At 43.5% G+C, this 21,816-nt stretch overlaps 1 protein-coding gene across 2 annotated transcripts; it reads left to right on the plus strand.

The window, feature by feature from the left end:
* Window positions 1-6,255: 6,255 nt before the first annotated feature.
* Window positions 6,256-20,780, plus strand: RP9 (RP9 pre-mRNA splicing factor). Of its 2 annotated transcripts, none has more exon segments than NM_001257627.1 (6): window positions 6,256-6,408; window positions 15,037-15,067; window positions 16,149-16,278; window positions 18,231-18,322; window positions 19,029-19,090; window positions 20,144-20,780. In NM_001257627.1, coding segments are annotated over 6 exon segments (666 nt in total). In that variant the 5' UTR covers window position 6,256; the 3' UTR covers window positions 20,343-20,780.
* Window positions 20,781-21,816: the final 1,036 nt, after the last annotated feature.

A 21,816-nucleotide genomic window follows, 5' to 3' on the forward strand; every position in this document is an offset into this window, starting at 1 on the left:
AATACAACCAAAGCCACACAGACAGAAAATAAAATACATACTTACCAAGAAGGATGATAAGCCACCTTCTCCAAATGAGGGGAAATCCCTACACCTAAACCTTCCAGCTGAGATTGACAGGAAGATGATGACCCTTCCCAGCAGGAGAGCTCCCAAAAAGAGGCGGAAAGATGCCTCTTGGGAAAAAAGTGGGGAAGGCTCTCCTCAACCAAATTCCAAATAAAACACTATTTGACCAAAGTCAGAAGTCTGGTCGAAGAGAAACTCACCAAAGGGAAAAGAGGCAGCTTAGGGAAGCAGGAGGCTCCAGGGGTTCGAGTGTGGGCACCTCTCATCATAGTTCCAGGGGCTGGGATTTTCCCCAAGGCGAGGCAGCTTTGGATCCATGCTTCTGACACCAAGTATGTTTAAGTCAAATATTATAGACAGATAAATCTCTAAGGTTAAAGCGTTTTATTAGGGAAGCAATAATCACAATTCAGGGTATACACATAGACCAGGTGGTCTTTGGTATGTGAGATGAACAAAGAGAAGGTTGAGAATTTTATCAGAAAGAGAAATGTTGACCCGGCATGGAGTCTTATGCATGTAATCCAGCACTTTGGGAGGTCGAGGCGGATGGATCACGAGGTCAGGAGATCGAGACCATCCTGGCTAACAGTGTGAAATCCCATCTCTACTAAAAATACAAAAAATTAGCCGGGCGAGGTGGCGGGCGCCTGCAGTCCCAGCTACTCGGGAGGCTGAGGCAGGAAAATGGTGTGAACCCAGGAGGCAGAGCTTGCAGTGAGCCGAGATTGTGCCACTGCACTCCCGCCTGGGTGACAGAGCGAGACTCCGTCTTAAAGAAATAAATAAGAAAGACAAATGTTATGTAGTGTTTTGAAAGAAATCTCAGGCCGGGTGTGGTTATCCCAGGACTTTGGGAGGCCAAGGCGGGTGGATTGCCTGAGCTCAGGAGTCCTAGACCAGTCTGGGCAATATGGTGAAACCCGACTCTACTAAAATACAAAAAATTAGCCAGACTGTCGGCATGCGCTTGTAGTCTCAGCTACTCGGAAGGCTGAGGCAGGAGAATTGCTTGAATCCAGGAGGTGGAGGTTGCAGTGAGCCGAGATCGCACCACTGCACTCCAGGCTAGGTGACAGAGTGAGACTCTGTCGCCAAAAAAAAAAAAAAGAAAAAGAAAGAAAGCTCTGCCAGGCGCAGTGGCTCACACCTGTAATTCCAGCACTTTGGGAGGCCAAGGCAGGTGGATCACGAGGTCAGGAGTTGGAGAACAGCCTGGCCAACTTGGTGAAACCCCCCTCTACTAAAAATACAAAAAATCAGCTGAGCCTGGTGGCATGCGCTGGTAGTCCCAGCTACTCGGGAGGCTGGGGCAGAAGAATCACGTGAACCCAGGAGACAGAGGTTGCAATGAGCCGAGATTGGGCCACCGCACTCCAGCCAGGCGACACACCCAGACTCTGTCAAAAAAAGGAAGGGAAGGGGAAGGGGAAGGGGAGAGGGAAAGGGAAGGGAGGAGGGAGGGAGGGATGGATGGAGGAAGGAAGGAAGGAAGCTCATTGGCACTAAAGAAGCTTTGGGAACCGGCAAGCTCTTGATAGGTGAGTGACGGAAGTAGTTAAAACCAGTCGCAGTAGTTAAAATCAGTCGCAGAGCCAGGGCAGGACGTTTCAGCAGCTACCAGTTAAAACTGATCTTAAAGTTACACCAGTCCATTTTAGCGGCTGGGCTTCTGGAAAATTTAATTCTTGGAGCAAGTCCTATGACCCCAAGTGCTTTTCCCCCTGGCCCCTTGATTTTCTTTTACTTGAGTATGACAAAAATTACCAAATTTCTATAACTAACTTTCACACAAATGTGAGACAGGAACTAGAAGGAAGGAAAAGTTATTGGAATAAGAAAAAGAGGGGAAATGAGAGAGAAAGACGGCAGAGAGAGAAAAACAAAGTAACAATCAGTGAGAGAATGCAGAGGCAGGGACCAGAAATGTGGTAAAATCAGACAGAAGGACACAATGAGAGGAACAGCAAAATCTGAGGCCAAGGTGGGTGTGGGAAGCAGCATGGAGGAGCGGGGAGAAGGGGATCTGAAAAAGGCCTGGTCTGGATCAAAGTCAGTAAACCAGGTTCTGTCTAATCCTCCTCAGTAGGTACAGGAACCTCAAGTGTTAATGGTAAAATCCAATGTAATAAGGCCAGGCCCTAAAAAAATTTCCACCTTTCATTGAGCCTGAAATAAACGCAGTTTTGTGAATCAGAAAACTTCTTTGGTTTTGAGAGCAGTAAACCCTGGAGGCTAAGCTATGCCAGTTGTTAACTTTTGCTTGGCACACACTGAGGATGGCTAAAGAAATGACCAGCCTTAGTCAGATCCCTTGAGGTCAGGAGTTCAAGACCAGCCTGGCCAACATGGTGAAACCCCGTCTCTCCTAAAATTACAAAAATTAGCCCAGCATGGTGGCACACGCCTATAATACCAGCTACTTGAAACACTGAGGCATGAGAATCCCTTGAACCTGGGAGGTGGAGGTTGCAGTGAGGAGAGAGCATACCACTGCACTCCAGCCTGGGCAACAGAGTAAGACCCTGTCTCAAAAAAAAGAAGGGAAGGGGAGGGGAGAGGAGGGGAGGGAAAAGGCCAGCCAAGCAAAAATACCTTCTCACTCCCATCAAGACAGCAAGACCCCATCTGTATTTTTTTAAATTATTAAATAAACAAATGGAATGAAAAAAATCCCCCAAAAGTCCATCTGAGCCAATTTGAGGTCAATGGGACATCAGGGAAATTTGTTTCCAGCAGCTTCCTATCCTCTTCTTTACCAAGAGATTCTCCAAGGGTTTCCAAGAGATTCTCCCACTCCCGCTATTCCCACTATTGCCATCACACCTAAATTCACGAGGTTTGATGAAAAACTCTGGAGTAGAAATCAGACCATTTTGGTTGCAGGGCCACACCCTCCTTCTGAGCCTCAATTTCCTTATCTTATATTGCCTTGCATGCCCCCATAGGGTTTCTGTGAGAATCAACTGGGACAACATATGGGGGCAGGGGGAGATCTGCACAGCACTATATATATGTAAGGAATCACATTTATCTACGAGTAATAGAAGACCCAACTCAAAATCACTTCAATAATAAAGAAATGTATTATCTCCCAGAATGAGAAGTATGGATAGGCAGCAACACCAGGACTAGTTGATCAAATGTCTCTTTCACATCCCCAAGGACCCAGGCGTCTCCTTCTGTCCTCTGCCATCCTCTGGGGGTTGCAGGCAACAACATCCAGAGGCAGAAAGGGGATCTTTGACACTCCCAAGCATCATTTATTAAGAGCAAAGACAACCTTACCCTGAAAGCCACCTCCATCAGACCCCTCCTCATACCTCATTGGCTAAAACTGCATCACAGGTCCATTGCTAAAACAATCAGTGGAAAGGAGAACAGAATTACTATGACTGGTTGAAAACAAGTCAAGATTCACCTCTAGAGAGGAATGAAGAGGCCTCCACTCTCTAACCAGCCTCCCGTAGGATTTCTGAACAAAGTAAGCGCTGATACCAAGGAAGAGAGGGAGAAATGTCAATTGAGTTGCCAAACATTTGCCCCAGAATACCAGCTAAGTTTGGTGTCTGCCCTTCCTCCCTCAGTCTTTCATACCTGCAGGCCTAACATAAAGCACATTGTCTGCCATTTTTCCTCCCATCTTACTGGTTACCAACTATTGATGGTTAGAAATAACATTTCTTTTTTTTTTTTTTTTGAGACAGGGGCTCACTCTGTCACTCAGGCTGGAGTGCAGTGGCACCATCATGGCTCACTGTAGCCTCTACCTCCTGGGTTCATGCAATCTTCCCACCTAAGCTCCACAAATAGCTAGGACTACAGGCACAAGCCCCCATACCTGGCCCTAGAACTAATTTTAACAGCTGTTTTTAGTGCATGACCAAAGGGCTTCTCATGTTTCTACTGTGCTGCAGGAGACTGTAGACATGCACACCTGATGGTCCACTTCACCATGAGAGTTCCTTGAAGACTAATATTTTGGGTAGGAAAAAAAAGAAAGATTTTGCATTGTACCCTCTAATCTAGCTGTGCATTAGAATGTGATCTTTCCCTTCTCCTACTTTTTTCCTTTCCTCATCTCCCCAGTGGGGAAAGGTCACTGGTAAGATAAGAACTTGTAAAAATACACCGTAGCAGAAAAATAATGGTGTCAAGGTTACACTGTGAAGGGTGGTCAATACAGGAGAAAATCTACTCTTTTTTTAGCTGCTCCATTCTGAAAGGTTTAAAACCTGTCCAGTAGCACAGACTAAGGACCAGGTCCAGCTGCCCCAACACAAGTGGGCCAACACCAAGGCTGTTTGGCCTCAAGAATGAATCTCTGGTATCTTAGGAGGGGGTAGAAGAATAAAAAGAAAAACAGAGGGGGGCCGGGCGCGGTGGCTCACGCCTGTAATCCCAGCACTTTGGGAGGCCGAGGGGCGGGCGGATCACAAGGTCAGGAGATCGAGACCACGGTGAAACCCCGTCTCTACTAAAAATACAAAAAATTAGCCGGGCGCGGTTGTGGGCGCCTGTAGTCCCAGCTACTCGGGAGGCTGAGGCAGGAGAATGGCGTGAACCCGGGAGGCGGAGCTTGCAGTGAGCCGAGATCGCGCCACTGCACTCCAGCCTGGGCGACAGAGCGAGACTCCGTCTCAAAAAAAAAAAAAAAAAAAAAAGAAAAACAGAGGGGTTCATGGACAGGAGGGTACAACAGAAAGAGACCATAAAGAGAAGTCAGAGAATATCAAATCACAAAATAATTTCACTGAGAGGCGCAGTGATTCCCACCTGTAATCCCAGTGCTTTGGGAGGCTATGGCCGGAGGATTGCTTGAGGCCAGGAGCCCAAGACCAGCCTAAGCAGCATAGTGAGACCCTGTCTCTACAAAATAAAGAAGTTTAAAAAGTTAAAGAAAACGAATTTTGGAAAAAGCAGTATCACATAGAAAATTAATGAGAATATATTATCGAGGACAGCCATGTCCTAAAAGAAAAAAAAAAAAAAGCTATTCATCATGATGCAAGACTTCAAAATATGTTAATCATCATAAAAGTTGGGCAGTTCATGTGGCCAATCTCCATGCAATTGCCCATCATCTATCCCTGCAATACACATTTTCTATGTTGAATTTTCTTTTGAGTTTGCTTTTGTTTTTCTGTTTTCTCTTTTAGCTTCTTCATTTTTTAAATTGTCAGCATTATGTTTCACAATTCACTATGCTATGTATTACATCTTAACCTCATTTCTAATACTGGAGGCGTCAACTGTATAAAGACTTTTAGAGAGTTCTCATTTGTTTTAGGCATTTTTTGCAAAGATGATTCAAAGCTCATTATTACAATGGCAACTGTGTATATAAGCATTATACATGTATGTAAAAATGTAGAAACTTCCTCAATAAATAAAGAAAAGTCTTTTTTGTACATCTGCATTTGTGAAAGATGAAATTTCTCAAGATCTTGGCTCTTTGGGTGACTGGTACAGTGGTGACATCATGGTGACCCACCCTGTCAAAAGACTTAGGTTGTCTCTCATGGTATTTCAGATAACTGCAGTTATAAAGCTGGGTGCACACAATTACCAAACAGTGATATGTTCATACGTTTCACTTTTTGAACTTTTTTTTTTTTTTTTCTGAGAGACAGTCTCGCTTTTTCGCCCAGACCGGAGTGCAGGGGCACGATCTCGGCTCACTGCAACCTCCGCCTCCCTGGTTCAAGCAATTCTCCTGCCTCAGCCACCCAAGTAACTGGGACTACAGGCGCCCGCCACCACGCCTGGCTAATTTGAACTTTTTTTATGAATACAGTTCATCTGCTCATCCCTACGTGACTGTTGTTAGTATACCTGAGGTGGGCGTGGCCAGGCGGGAACCCCCAGGCTCGGGGAAGCTCACCCAGGGTCCCAACCAGCGCCTCGCCCCGCTTCCGCTCCAGCTAGGCGGCGCTCCCCGCCCACCGGCAGCAGCAGGTCTGGTGGCTGGGCCGCGGTGTTGGGGCCAGGCGCGGGGAGGCGGGGATCTGGCGGCCAAGGCTGGGACTTCGCGGCCGCTGAGGTGAGTTGCGGGGCGGCGGCGGGAGGGGGCGCTGCGGAGCCGCCCGACCGCCGCGCGAAGGAAGTGCTCTCTTGGCCGCCGCCGCCGCCGCCGCCGCCGCCGCCGCGCCGGAGGGGTTGCCCGAGCCGCGCTGCGGGGGCCGAGATGTCGTCCCGGCCGGGGCGCGAGGACGCGGGGGCTGGGGGCGCGCGGCGGCCGCGTGAGCCGCCGGAGCAGGAGCTGCAGCGACGTCGGGAGCAGAAGCGGCGGCGGCACGACGCGCAGCAGCTGCAGCAGCTCAAGCACCTGGAATCCTTGTGAGTTCCGAGCTGCCGTCCGCGCGCGGCCAGTCTTCTGAAACCTGGGGCCGGGGGCGCGGGACGCGGTGGTGGGCGCTAAGCCGGGTCCTCCGAGCCCCCCCGAGCAGGCACGGGGGCCGGGCTCGGCAGGAGCCTAGTGCGGGCGACCGATGTCGGGCGCCGCGGTCAAGGACTTCAAGTCCGTCCTCCTGATGGGGAGCGAGGGGCGTTCAGGGAGCCAACTGCCGCTCGGCACCGAGCAGAATCTGACTTGGGAGGCCCTGCGCTTCTCTAGCTCCACGGAGTTCCAGGACAGTCCAGATGACCCGGGAGAGTGTGGTATAAAGAAGATTCAAATGTAGGGGAGGGAAATATGGCTTCCCTCTACCTTTCTAAGTTCTTCAGCTGGACCACAAATTAAATTGTTATAAGACAGATTAACAGGAGAAAAACTGTTTTAATTATGTACCCATGCACTGGAGGACCACAAAAGTGGGAGACTGAAAGAAGGGCCAGGGAATAGGGGCGTGGGCCTTTTGGGGCGTGGTGCAGACGTTATGGAAGGGTGAGGGGGGAAATGTATGGTGAATAAAGGTTGCTTTGTTATCCCGATGAGGCCCTCGGAAGATAAAAGTTGCCTCCAAGCAGCTCTCTTCCTGATACAGAAACATTTACTACAGAAAATTTCCTTTATAGGTGTAAATTTCTCTTTACAACAGGAAGAGTCGAAAAATAATAAGAACAAAAGGGAAAAAAGCAGAGTCATACTTTATTTTAGGCAGTTGAGGGGTAGCTGAATAAGTTATCCTGTGTTGTTTGATTCTGTTACTTATAGCTCAGTCATCAATATGCCGGAGTGGCATGTTTGAGGATGGTGTATTCTTGTCGTTTGCAGTCATTTATCAGGATGGCTTTTCCTAAATTCTAACACAAACCTGGGGTGGAAAGTTTAGTCAGCAACTCTTTCAGTTCTTGTCCGTGATTCTATAGTTAGCTGCCTAAAACAACCTTTTCTGAGTGTGGCATTCACTCAATTATTCAAGAATTCGTTTCTGTTTTAGGCGCTCCTAGTTACCTATGCTAAGTAGGTGTTAAATTAAGTACAGCCTAAAGCTGCCTCCTTGAATATTTTAAGTTTAGCCTAAAAGTTTCTCTATACTTAGTGAACTGTAACCTAAGTGGATGTGTAAACAGACTGTAACCTACTGTTACAAGTACCTGAGTCTCATACAGTCACAGCAGCTGATTTTCAGGCCGTCACAGGTGGTCAACCTTTGAAACCCTGTTCAAATAAGGCAGACGCCAGGCTGTATGGAATCCAGCTATTTCTCTACCTCACTTTGCTTTTCTGTACATCACTTTCCTTTTCCTGTCCATAAATGTTATCCCACCAGGTGGCAGCCTCAGAGTTGCTCTGGACCTATTCTGGTTCTGGGGGTGCCCGCTTTGAAAACAGTTTTTTGCCAAGTAAAGTTTAATTTGTCTACTTTTTTAAAAACATAATTCGTATAAGGAAAGATCCTCAAAGAGTTAAAATCCTTTATAATTAACCTTCTAGGAGGTTTGATGTGAGATAAATTCCTATGTTGGGACCTGGCCTGCTCTTTTTCCAGCATGGCCCGCTCTGAACTTTTCCCCTTAGCAGGGCAGGGGTTGCAGGATAGAGACTCTGCATTGTGCGCATCCACGCTACAGGGCAGTCCTGACCCTTTCAAGTCACTATGTGGCGCTCGTGGTCTCCCAGGGAAGTCAGGTGTTCAAAGGTCTTCCCCTAGCATAAGCACCATAATGCCTGGCCCTGCCCAGCCCTCAATGTATTTAGCTATAGGATGCTAGAGGATGGTTAATTCCACTTATTTGTAGCTCAGAGAGCTTTTTCACAGATGAGAGAGATTATAACCTACTTTTATAGATGAAAAAATGGAGGAACAGTGGTTCAGTCATGTGATCAAGCATACATTGACCAGCTAACCAGCAAATCTAGAGCTGAACTCAGGTGTCTGATTGACTGGTGGGATTTTTCCAGTTTCTGAGATTTAAAACTGAATGAGCTGTTGAGAGATTTGCTTTGGCTAGCTCAGAATCTTGTTTGAGCTTTAAATTGTATTTATACCAGAGTAATATGTAGTTTTAAAATTCAAATAGTACTAAAAATGCTACCAAAAAATAGCAATAGGCTGCCCGACTCCTCAGTAACCACTCATGTTCCCTGTGTCCCTCTTCCCCTTCCCAAACCAGGCTTCTCTGTGTAAACTTTTAGGTTTTACTTCTGGGATTTAACTGTATATTTATTTATTTTTAATTTTTTACTTTTATTTTTATTTTTGAGACAGAGTCTCGCTCTGTCGCCCAGGCTGGAGTGCAGTGGTGCAGTCTTGGCTCACTGCAACCTCCACCTCTTGGGGTCAAGTGATTCTCCTGCCTCAGGTTCCCAAGTACCTGGGACTACAGGCGCACATCACATGCCCAGCTAATTTTTGTATTTTTAGTAGAGATGGAGATTCACCGTGTTAGCCAGGATGGTCTCGATCTCTTGACATAGTGATCTGCCCACCTCAGCCTCCCAAAGTGCTGGGATTACAGGCATGAGCCACTGCGCCCACCAACTGTATATTCCTAAATTGCATATTTATACTGTTTACATCAATTCAACATCTTAGACATACCATTAACTTCTTGTCATAGTAAGGATTTAGTTCTTTACCTACCCTTCTTGTTTATAATCTTCCAGTATAGATCTATCATAGCAGTTTTTGCTAAACAAATGCTTAGTATTAACATTATTATAACTAGGCTGGGCTCTGTGGCTCATGCCTGTAATTCCACCACCTTGGGAGGTAGAGGTGGGAAGATTGCTTGAGGCCAGAAGTTCTAGACCAGCCTGGGCAACATTTATAGACCTTATCTCTGCAAAAAAGAAAAGAAAATAAATTAACCAGGTGTGGTGGTACATGCCTGTGGTTCCAGCTACTTGGGAGGCTGAAGTGGGAAGATCTGCTTGAGCCTGGGGGGTTGAGGCTGCAGTGAGCCCTGGTTGCGCCACTGCATTCCAGGCTGGGCGACAGAGTGATATCCTGTCTCAAAAGCAAAAGCAAACAAAAAATACAGTACTGTAACTATGAATTATTACTCACTTTTGAGCCAAGTAGTGTTCTCTGATTTATTTTGCTTTCTATACTATTGTTAACTTTTAAGTAGTTAGTTAGAGTCTGTTTTTCACTTGCTTAATTTTCTACGGCTGTTTTTCCCCCAACGTCTCCAAAATCTGAGTACCATGAAGGTGAAAAGTTATCTTTCCTTACCTATCATAGGAGTCACAGCGGATACTCCTATAACGAAAGATAGGTCAACAAGCGAAAAGCATAACAAATGTATTTAATCACAGTTTTATGTGGCATGGGAACGTTGAGAAAGGAAGCCCCAGAGACCCAGAGGAAACTATTTTTATGCTTAGTTTGGATGAAGAATGTATAGCAGTATAGAAATATAATTGGACAAAAAAGGGTATAATACAGTGGTAATAGGGAAAAGCCCAGCAAGGCCTGTCTATTCAGATTTTTCAGGCCTCTGTGTACGATTACTTCCTCCCAGGTATGGGGCAGGACCCTTTCTGGAACGAGGGGTCCTGATCTATCAAACAAGGTAGGTCAGCTAATTTTTTTATGGCCAGCTCCGATGCAGAAAGGCAAGGAAATGTTAGGGTAATATTTGTAGGAGCTTATTATTATTGTTTTAAATATTAAAAAAAAAAGTTCCACTGAGATTTTATCCTTTTAAAAAAATATATTAAAGTTATTTGTAGGTCTTCTGGCTTGCTTTGTGGGAGACTTGTTCTAGTTTTTATGGCCCACTTACGGAAAAGAGGAATTCTGGCCTCTCTGACTGCTTTGGGGAAGAAAGAAGGGCAGGAGACAGGAGGGCAAGAGAAGGTCAGAGAGCAACTTTCTTCTGAGGCCTTCTCTAATCTCATTTAGTTCAAAGTATTCAGCATGCCAAAGCACCATACTTTGGGGTATCATTTTCTGAGCCCCAGTAGTACTTTTTCCACATATAACTACATATCAGGTAATTAATCAGTTCATTTTTTACCTAGACTCTTCATTCTGTTGTCCTTCAGTACAATAGTTACTTTTTAGACCTGGTCCAGCAGTGGTCCTAGAGCATCCTTTCCCACTCTCCTATCTTGCATCTCATTCCTGGATTCCATGTCTTCCTCTTTATATGTTTACTCTCACATTTTACCAAAGCCAATTCTGCAACTTCCTATGAAAGAGTGCATTGGAGGTAAATCTTTTGATACCTTGCATATCTGAAGATGTCTTTATTCTATCCTAAAACTTGGTACATAATTTGACTAGGTATAAAATTATAGGTCAAAAATGATTTGGGGGCTGGGCGTGGTGGCTCTCACCTGTAATCCCAACACTTTGGGAGGCCAAGGAAGGAGGATCATTTGAAGCCAAGACTTCAAGACCAGCCTGGGCAATAATGTGAGACCCTGTCTCTACAGAAAATTTAAAAATTAGCCAGGCACAATGATACGGACCTGTAGTCCCAGCTACTCGGGAGGCTGAGGCAGGAGGAAAATAGTAACAACAATTTTCACTCAGTTTTGGCGATAGTACATCACTATCTTTTAGCTTCCAAAACTGCTAAGGAGTTTGATGCCATTCTGACTCCCTTTCTTTTATGTTACCTATTCAAGTTCACCTCACCCTTAAACGTTAAGAAACTATTTATTGCCGCCATCCTGAAGTTTCATGATGTCAGTCTTTTCCAATTGACTTTTCTTTTTAACTTTTATTTTAGGTTCAGGGGTACCTGTGTAGGTTTATTATATTTATTTCATCACCCAGGTACTAAGCCTAGTACCCAATAGTTATTTTTTCTGATGCTCACCCTCCACCCTCAAGTAGGCCCCAGTGTGTGTTGTTCCCCAGTGCAGTTGACCCTTTTTTTCTTGACATGTCATAAATGCATTAACCACATACATAAATTTCTGTCTTATTTCCTCTCCTCAATTTTGTTTTTTCCTTCTGTTGATTTTCTGTTGCTCTGTCTCTTCTGTTTGTATTTTCATTGTACTTTGTAGATGTATGTTTTTTCTACTAAACATATTTTTTAATTGTTATATTTCTAAATCAAAAAGCTTTTTCTCATTCTGCAAGTTGTTTTTTATAGCATCCTGTTCTTGTTTCATAAGTGAAATATCTTCACTCATCTATGAGGATACTCACTCGTTTTTCTTTTTTGTTGTCTTTTGTTCCCTACATTGCCTCTATTTCTTGTTTGCCTTTTCTTTTGATTTCTGTCTTCCATTTAGTAATTTTTTTTCTTTCTGTACTGTCTGAGTATCCTTGAATCTCAACCATATTTTGTTTTGTTTTGTGTTTTTTAGAGACAAGGTCTCGTTCTGTCACCCAGGCTGGAGCACAATGGCATGATCATAACTCACTGCAGCCTCGACTTCCTGGGCTCAAGTTATCCCCCCTGAATCAGCCTGCAGAGTAGCTGGGACTGCAGGTGCACAGCAGGACACCTAACTAGTTATTTTATACTTTTTTTTAGAGATGGAATCTTACTATGTTGCCCAGGCTGGTCTCGAACTCCTGGCTTCAATGAATCCTCTCACTTCAGCCTCCCAAAGTGCTGGGATTACAGACATGAGCCACTGCTCTGGCCTCAACTCATTTAAGAGTAGGTGCTATATAGCTCTTGTCAAGGGCAGCTGTGTGGGGGAGAGAAAAAAGAGAGAAGGTGTTGTTTGTTGATCAAATAGCTTCATGATAGAGCACTCATGCTGCAGGGTACCCTTTTTATCAAGAGACTTCCATATGTCAGTAGTTGGAGATTTTTTTCTGGGGCTAAGTTCCTCTAGAGAAGGGTCTTGAGTCCTCTGCCTGGGGGCCAGGGATCTCTGCCTGGCTGCCAGTGTTGCTGAGTTGAGGAGGCTAACCCTGCAGGCTCCTTCAAGTGTTGGGCAGGCAGCCTCCTGGCTGTAGGAAGGAAGCTGCATCTTTTGAAAACTGTTACTGCCTCCACCCCAAGAAGTCCATTGCGGTTTCCACTTTCCCAAATTTGTTGAAAACTTCCTCTGATGTTGCCTCCTTTTGGGATATCTTTATGGCCTTTTTATTTTTTCACTGTCATTTTTAAAGCGTGTGGGGAAGGAGACAGATAAGCATGTTGGTCAGTTGGCCATGTTAAATGGGAAACCCCACAGTGCTGTTTTATAAATTTAATTCAAATCTTTTCATCCCTGATGTGATGGAGTCTTTGAGTCTCCACCACAGTTTTCCCTCAGTGACCCTGCCTGCCAGGCCCCTGAGGGCATCGGAGACTTCCACCTGCTCCAACACTCTCTGTCACTCAGTAGCTCCTGGGCTGCCAGGCATAACAGAGTGGACCTTCTGGGTGTATGTGGCAGTTTCACCTCTGCCACACAGTCCCTTGGATGCAGCTGCAGGAACAGCTGTGTGGAATGGAGTACACTTGCATTAGGGACTCTTCTCAAAGAAAACCCATCTCAACAGTCAACAGAAAGAGTAATTTGAAAGACTTAACAAAAGATTTCTTACTCTACACACACTTGAGAAGACAGCGTGTCTCCCCTCAGATATAACTAGTCTTCTTCCTACTCAGAGAAAGTTAGTACAGTGCGAATGACTAAGTAAGGCTTTTCAGATGGCACAAAATAATGCACCTCGATCAACTTTTTTCTTTTTATCTTAAGAATTAACTGTAGCTGGACACAGTGGCTCATGTATACAATCCCAGTACTTTGGGAGGCCAAGACAGGAGGATTGCTTGAACCCAGGAGCTCGAGGCTGCAGTGAGCTGTGATCACGCCACTGCACTCCAGCTTGGGTGACAGTGACTGCAGAGATAAATGCATACCTCTTAACTGTCACACTGTAGAACCTAAACTGCACATAAACATACTTCAGTTTTCTAATCTGTATTTAGTAGTTAAATACAACTTTGAGAAATATCTTTTTGAGTATACTACATTAATTAATTGTTCAGCCCTAGGAAACAACATGAACCACCCTTCTTTAAACTTGTGAAAACACTTGTAAAATGGACCCTGGGAATGCCATTGCTGATAATATTTCCAAATGTGCAATTGCATCACACTTATTTTCATCTTGACAAGAGTTACTTTTTTTTTCAGAATTTGGATCTCAGTTTGATTGGCCATATATTTTTCGCATAATGCTTGTGGCTCAAAAGGATTCATTTACTGGATTTTTGGATTTATAGACTTTACTGTCAAGCTCCTTCTAGTCTCTATGCATAAGGTGTAGCATTAATGCTTCTAATGAATGGCTACAGATAAACTATATCATCTTCACAAGTTGTGCAGATTTCCATGGTTTGTGCTCTGTTAGGCCTATGTCATGCCACAGATTTTTGTTAGAAATATTTTAAGCATCTACTTTGGGAAAGCACTGTACCACACTTAAAAAGCTAATCGTGTTAATACACAGTTGTTTACTATTTAATCTTCAGGGAACAGATCCGGGATTAGTAGTATTTCTCATTCATTGTCCATCAAGTTACTTTCTCCTACATCTTATAGAAGGGGAGAATGACATTTTTTTTTTTTTTTAAAGACAGAGTCTCACTCTGTCTCCCAGGCTGGAGTGCAATGGTGTGATCTCAGCTCACTGCAACTTCTGCCTCCCAGGTTCTTCTGCCTCAGCCTCCTGAGTAGCTGTGATTACAGGCACCTGCCACCACACTCAGCTAATTTTTGTATTTTTAGTAGAGACAGGGTTCCACCATGTTGGCCAGGCTGGTCTCGAAATCCTGACCTCAAGAGATCTGCCCGCCTCGGCCTCCCAAAGTGCTGGGATTACAGGCGCGAGCCACCATGCCCGACCCAATGAAAATTATTTCACTTTTCCCTTAGTCTATTCTTGACTCCCTTTTCCAATACTCATTGTCTTCTAAAGGGTCCCTTAAACTATGCATAAGACAAGAGTCCGAATGAAGAAAACATTAAATCATTAAGTGTTTCTGTATGTTGCAGTTATTCTGAAGTATTAAAATGAGAGAGCCAGGTGTCATGGTGCCATGGTACACGACTGTAGTCCCAGCTACTCAGGAGGCTGAGGTGGGAGGATTGCTTGAGGTCAGGGGTTTGAGACCAGCCTAGGCAACACAACAAGACCCTGTCTCGGAAAAAAAAAAAAAGTACTTCCCTAAAGGTTTAAAGGGTCAAGGGACAGACCTGAGCTAAAAATATTTGCAGATTACTCTTCTGGGAGGAGGTACAAATCGCTTTAGGAGCCCGAGAGTTGCTCTTTGAGTGCACAAACAACTCGCCTTCAGAATTTCCTTCCCATCTCGCTGCCTGTCCCATCTGGAGACTTGCATGCTCAGCATTCTGGGTCTCCTCTGGGTTCAGTCCCTGGATGGAAATAAGGAAGGCCTGGCCAGTCTCAGATGGCAGGTGCCGCTGAGCACAGGGAGGAGAAGCGTTCCGCTCTTCTCAGGTGATTGCTTGTCTGCAAATCAGCAATAAAAGCTTATTGTTGCTAAAATCTCTGATTAAAAATCCTACAGCCCCTTTTTTGCAGTAACTTGATGTGTTATGTTTACATTAACATGGTTGATAAGGTTTTGTTTTTTGTTTTCCAGTTATGAAAAACCTCCTCCTGGGCTTATCAAGGTTAGTGTGAAGTTTGTACTCTTGGTTATTCCACTAGACATACTTGTAGACTTAGTAACTTGTTATGAAAAATGATTGCATGATATTTAAATCTCCTTTTACCAAAAGCCTATTTCTTTCCTGCAGATGACTGAGGGGTCATAATTTTTAGTTTTGTCACAAGGCACTGCCTTTGTAGAAATTTCATCAGCCATGTTTCCCTTCCCCAAAGAACCAGTGCAGGCCCACATGGATTCCTTGGCCTTGCCCCTCTTCTGTCTTGCTGGGGACGGCATCTCTACGCTCCTTTTCCTTGTCGTCCTCACCCAGCTCAGCCCCTCGGTCCATCCTGTGCCAGTTTCTTGAGCTCAGCAGCTCAGAGAGCAGTAAACTCTGAGGAGACCCGACAGCTCATCCAGTCCCGCTCCCCAGTGCAGGCATCCCTCCTGCAGCTCCCTGGCCACAGCACCAGGGTGTGTGCGCACGAGAGAGACTTAGCAGGCCACAGCAAAGAAAACTTGCTGTTTCATAACTCTCAATGAAGAAATATTTTTTAAAAACATTAGTCTATTGTAAATTTAATATTCATAGAAACTTGAAAAAAATCCAAGTTTAAAAACACATTAATTGTAAATGCAGTTATTGAGTGGCAAAAATGCACATCAGAGATACAGCATGCATGTGACTATAAAATATGACAGGGCCTTCAGGGTATAATAAGCTATAACAGGCCATTTCTCTTATTCCAGGAAGTCTGGTTTACTTTAATTCTACATTTTGAGGTAGTGAAACTTTTTTGTTTTTAATCTGAAATCTAATTTGGAGCTCACCACTCATTGCTATATAAGGAGAGATTTTTCTGCTTCACCAGTAACTTTTCTCTAAGAACAGCTACATTGTTTTTGGTATAATTATTTTGGTACATTTGTTTCTTGTTTTTTCAGTCAGGTGTAACTTGTCTTTTTTTCTAGTTTTGAGGGATAACTAAGATATTGTTGGCACCAGAAGCCCAGGAAAAAGCCAGGCGAGGGTGGCTCCAAGGGGAGCAGGAGAGAATCCAGCACTGTCTTGCCATGCTGTTTATACCTGTTCCCTTTTTTAGGAAGATGAGACTAAGCCAGAAGATTGTATACCAGATGTACCAGGCAATGAACATGCCAGGGAATTTCTGGCTCATGCACCAACTAAAGGACTTTGGATGCCACTGGGGAAAGAAGTCAAAGTGATGCAGTGTGAGTGTGGGAGAGTTTCCCTAATCCATGCAACTTACACGCCGCAAAGGGTGTTTACTTCTTTTATTTAACTTGTTCTCATCACAGCCCTCTTATAGCCAAAGCATGTTCTCCATCTTCTAGATGAGGAAGCATCCACCCCACCCCCTACCCCCATGCCATGTGAAGACAAAGAAAGAGGTCTGTCATCTTAAGCCAGGAAGAAAGCTCTCACCACAAACCCACCTTGCTGGGGCCCTGATCTCAGATTTCCAACCTACAGAATGAATGAGAAAACCAGTTTCTTCTGTTGTTTAGGCCACTCAGTGTATGGCATTTTGTTATGTCAGCCCGAGCTGACTAAGACACTATCTTTCTGCAAGTTCCCTTAGCCTCTCTCCTATGCTGGATCACCCATTTTCCTGTGTCTTGAGTCTTCTTTATTATTATATTCTCTCCTTATGGTATAACAAATCCTATGGCAGTTACCTTCAAAATGGATTTATAGGAGATAAAAATGTCAAGACCTTTACTTCTCTGGAATTGTCTTTGACAGATTTTTAACTTTACCAGGATATTGAATTCTAATTTAAAAATCAGTTTCCTTAAGAATTTTGATAGGAATGCTTCATTGCCTCATCATTTGTTAAGAGCACAGATAACATGCCTCAGAATTCATTATCTATCAGTTTTTCTTCTTTGGGTGGATTATATTTTCCCAGAGAAGGCTCCCACGTGGAGAGAAAGCCATGCTATGAGTGTTCTGGGAGCCGAGTGGAAGGAGTCTGGAAATGGGTCCATCTGCTTTTCATTCATTCGTGTGACCCTTTGTGGCACTGTAGCAGCTTCCTTCAGACCTACCTGATGTCTCCCTGTTCTTCCTGGTCAGAGACCCTCTGTTTTACCTTTTCCAGACATTAAACAACCTTCTACCAGGGTCAGGGAAACAGGGTCTCAATCTGTCACCCAGGCTGGAGTACAGTGGTGCGATCACAGCTTTCTGCAGCCTCAGCCTCCCAGAATCAGGTGATCTCACCTCAGCCTCCAAGATAGCTGGGACTACAGGTGTGCGCCATCAGGCTCAGCTAATTTTTTTGTATTTTTGTAGAGATAGGGTTTCACCATGTTGCCTAAGCTAGTCTTGAAGTCCTGGCCTCAAGCAATCTTCTCGCCACTGCCTCCCAAAGTGCTAGGATTACAGGTATGAGCCACTGTGCCCAGTCAACGTTAATATTCTAAGAGAACTTGTGATTTTGTTTACTTATAATAAGTGAGAGCTTTGAACAGACTCAACCTGAGAAAGAAGCTTTTATAGTGTCTAAAATAGTAAATGAGAAGCAGAGATACTTTATGAAAATATTTACTCTGAAAAATATACTGAGACACACTTTTAAAAAAATGTACCTTTTGGGCCGGGCGTGGTTGGTCACGCCTGTAATCCCAGCACTTTGGGAGGGCGAGGTGGGCAGATCACCTGAGGTCAGGAGTTCAAGACCAGCCTGGGCAACATGACAAAACCCCGTCTCTACTAAAAATACAAAAATTAGCCGGGTGTGGTGGTGCGCACCTGAAATCCCAGCTACCCAGGAGGCTGAGACAGAAGAATATCTTGAACCCAGGAGGCAGAGGTTACAGTGAGCCGAGATCACGCCACTGGACTCCAGCCTGAGTGACAGAGCAGGACTCTATCTCAAAAAAAAAAAAAAAAACTTACCTTTTGAAGTAATTTTCCATTGGATTGCTTCATAAATACTTGGTGAAAGATTATTATTCCTAAAGGTATAAGACTCAAGAATGCTTGGGAAAGCAATTAGTTTACCTCTGTTTCTGGGATCTTACATGGCTTGTCCATAATTCTATTTTGTTTTAGAATTGGAGTTTAATGAAGAAAAACTTGAATATATTCTGCTGATTCTTTATCTTGAGTAGGTGAAACTGTGTTATCTTACAGAAATAATTCTTTTTGTTTTTAGGTTGGCGTTGCAAACGGTATGGTCACCGAACGGGCGACAAAGAATGCCCTTTCTTTATCAAAGGCAACCAGAAGTTAGAGCAGTTCAGAGTGGTAAGTAAAGTCCCAGAGTGTCAATTTACATTTATCAGAAATAGTGAAAATCAGTGAAGCAGAAAGTCACCAGTGAACTGAACGTTCACATAAAATACATTCCCAGAAGCCCTTTGACCAAAGTGTGTGATGCTAACTACATGCTTATTAAATTACATTTGTATGACAAATTAGCTCTTCAACAAAAAAAGGAATTCTTATTAAAGTGGTCTTTGCTTATAACTTGGAAGAGTGATTGTTTTTTTCCTGAAACAGACATTGTTATCTATTCAACCCCCCTTTTTAAAATTTACTATGTAAAAAGTCATGTTTCATAACTAAAATCAGGGATTTAATTTCCCAGTCTTTAAATTGTAAGATTAAAGTGTCCGTATATTTTTTTCTTCAGATGACAGTTATTTCCTGTATTTTTCTTTTGTTTGGTTTTGAGGTGGCAGTGTTACAGCTCTGTGACTGCTCCTGCAGAGCAGGGCTACCCCAAAGAGAGTGTGCTGAGAGTAGCCATTTCCTGTATTTTTCTAATTGGAAAATCCTTTTTTTAGCCTAAATGAGTTTTCAGTGATGTGACCTAGAACATGTTGAACATGCAGCTACATCAAACAGAAAAAAAAAAAAATAAGCTGGTTTTCATAACATAGGCATTTTATTGTATTTAACTTGTGGTCCATGAAGCCTAACCAAACCTTAACCTTCTCTGACGCTTAAGGCACATGAAGATCCCATGTATGACATCATACGAGACAATAAACGACATGAAAAGGACGTAAGGTGAGGTCATCCTGATGATAACAATATCCTCTTAAAGTTCTAAAATTATATAAAGTTGGAGAAAATCACTCTAGTGTTAGAGGAATGGTGCAGTAAACATGGTACTTCAATTGTGAAAATACGTGGAGTGCAGGAGTCATGGCTGAAAAGGCCAGTGTTGGGAATGAGCAGGCCAGCCTTCTCCTTGGGTTAGCTTAAAGCCATGGGCTTGGTCCAGCTCTCTGGCCACTGCAGTTGATGTTGGCAACCCATGTTGTGCTGTCTACTTGTACAGTACAATTGATACTTTCATATGATTCAGATTATCTTCTCCAGAGTCTTTAGGGATCTGAGCTTTTGTTAAAAATTATACTTAGGCCAGGCTCAGTGGCTCACACCTGTAATCCTAACACTTTGGGAGGTCGAGGCCAGCGGATCACTGAAGTCTAGGCGTTTGAGACCAGCCTGGACCATATGGCAAAAACCCCATCTTTGCAAAAAAATTTAAAAATAAAAATTAGCCAGGTATGGCAGCATGCACCTGTAGTTCCAGCCACTCAGGAGGATGAGGTGGGAGGATCTACTTGACCCCAGGAGGTTGAGGCTGCAGTGAGCCATGATTGTACCACTGCACTCCAGCCTAGGTGACAGAGGAAGACCCTATCTCTTAAAAAAAAAAAAATTAGACATGATTAGAGAAAGGTGGAAAAAATTGGAGGGTTTTTTCAAATTGGTGGCATGATAACTGTTAAAGATGTAGATTAAAAAATTGAGCAGTAGGGGAATGGTTTAGTAAAGTATGCGTCTGTTAGAAATTACAATTGTAAGGACTGTGGAGACAGGAGAAATGTCTAGGACAATAAAAATACAAAATAGCTTGTACACTGGTTACAGTCACGTAAAGTAGGCATTCAGTGGAGAAGAATGGAGAAAACAGGTAAAAAGAAAAATACTGTGTTTGTGACATGGTTATTCATCTTCCTCCTATACTGCTTTTGAATGACATATTTATCTAAGAAACTGTATAAGTTAAAGCTAAAACTCACTGTTCTTTGATCAATTTTGAATGTTTAGGATACAGCAGTTAAAACAGTTACTGGAGGATTCTACCTCAGATGAAGATGGGAGCAGCTCCAGTTCCTCTGAAGGTAAAGAGAAACACAAGAAAAAGAAGAAGAAAGAAAAGCAAAAGAAAAGGAAAAAAGAAAAGAAAAAGAAGAAAAAACGGAAGCACAAATCTTCCAAGTCAAATGAGAGTTCTGACTCAGAGTGACAAGGATGTGACTTGTTCAACGTTCTCTTCTCAAACACTGACCAAGGAACAGAGGAAGATGCAGTCAGAGAAAGTAGCAGGATAGAGATGCAGAGACAGGAGGATACGTGGGTCACAGCAGTGAGCTCCCACCCGCCTTCCAGTGAAGATGTGACTCCAGGAGAGGCAGTGTCTCCTTCCAGGTGCTAGCTCTGGACAGCCGCTGATTTTAGGTAGGAAAAGTTTCTTTGGTGTTGTCCTCCCTGCTGGTCACATGAGTTTATGATTCCTTTGAAATGTCTCCCGCAGGGTGGCAGGACTGGGGGAGTCTCTGAGGTGTGTCTTCCATGCCCTCCCACAGCTTGTGCCCTCCACATTGTGGACTCAGGTCCCATAGATATCAGGCTGGAGTCTTCTCTGTTGTTAAAAATAATAAAAGCTCATTATTTATTTTTTAAATGGAATATATTTATTTATTAATAATATATAAGTATAAATAATACATAATACAAATTTAAAAGGTACATAAAATTTAATCATGAAAACTCTTCTTTCTTCCTTTCTACTCCACTTACTTTCCCCAATGTCTACCAGTGGTACTAGTTTCTTGTGAATATTTTATATATCACAAGCAAGTACAGGGCTTTTCTTACACAAATGCTATCCACATGCACTCACACATAGTTACATTTTAAACTTAGAAGTATGAACCTTGCAGTGGTCAGTAGCTGAGGAGGGTTGGATCCAGGACCAACTCCCTCAATCCCTCATAGATACCAAAATCTGTGGATGCCCAAGTCCCTTACATTAAATGGCGTGCTATTTGCCTATTGCCTACATACATCTTCCCATATACTGTAATTCATCTGTAGATTACTTATAACACCTAATACAATGTAAACAGTTGTTATAATATATTATTTAGGGAATAATGGCAAGAGAGAGTCTGTGCATGTTCCATAGAGACAGAACCATCCATTTATTTTTTTGAATATTTTCTATCTGTAGTTTGATGAATTCACAAATGTAGAACTTGCTGATAGGGTGGGCCCACTGTTTTTATATATCGAGTATATTTGGCTTTACTGCCATATCAGAATTGTACATTTATATTTACCTGACACGATTTGTTGATTGGGGGCTAGGGAGTTCTTAAAACAATGAAAAACCTTGTATGGCTGCATTCTACTTCACTTGCTTTCTACTACCAAAGTCCCACAATTTTCACAGAGTGACTAAGACAAAGTTTAGGAATATACAGGGATTTCCATACTGGGTCAGGTACCCACATCCCAAAATCTCTCTCCCTTTCTTTCTCTTCCTGTTGCCTGACCACAGCCCACCTGTGCCCTTGTAGCTGAGACTAGGCCACAGTAGAAGCATCTCAGGAGGCCAGAGTGTGTCAATCTATTGTTTGCTGAGCCAAAGTGAAGCTGGATCTTGCTCATAGGCAAGTGTGTTCCTCTGTGGCGAACACTGGACTCTTGATGCTTTA

The sequence above is a fragment of the Macaca mulatta genome, chromosome 3 (assembly GCF_049350105.2).
Source record: "Macaca mulatta isolate MMU2019108-1 chromosome 3, T2T-MMU8v2.0, whole genome shotgun sequence".
Taxonomy (NCBI): Eukaryota; Metazoa; Chordata; class Mammalia; order Primates; family Cercopithecidae; genus Macaca; species Macaca mulatta.

Coding starts and splice junctions, on each gene's coding strand:
- RP9 (XM_015133733.3), top strand. CDS start 6,561: ATGTCGGGCGCCGCGGTCAAGGACTTCAAGTCCGTCCTCCTGATGGGG. Junction 6,749..15,036: donor GGTATAAAGAAGATTCAAAT/GTAGGGGAGGGA, acceptor TTTGTTTTCCAG/TTATGAAAAACCTCCTCCTG. Junction 19,091..20,143: donor CGACATGAAAAGGACGTAAG/GTGAGGTCATCC, acceptor TTGAATGTTTAG/GATACAGCAGTTAAAACAGT.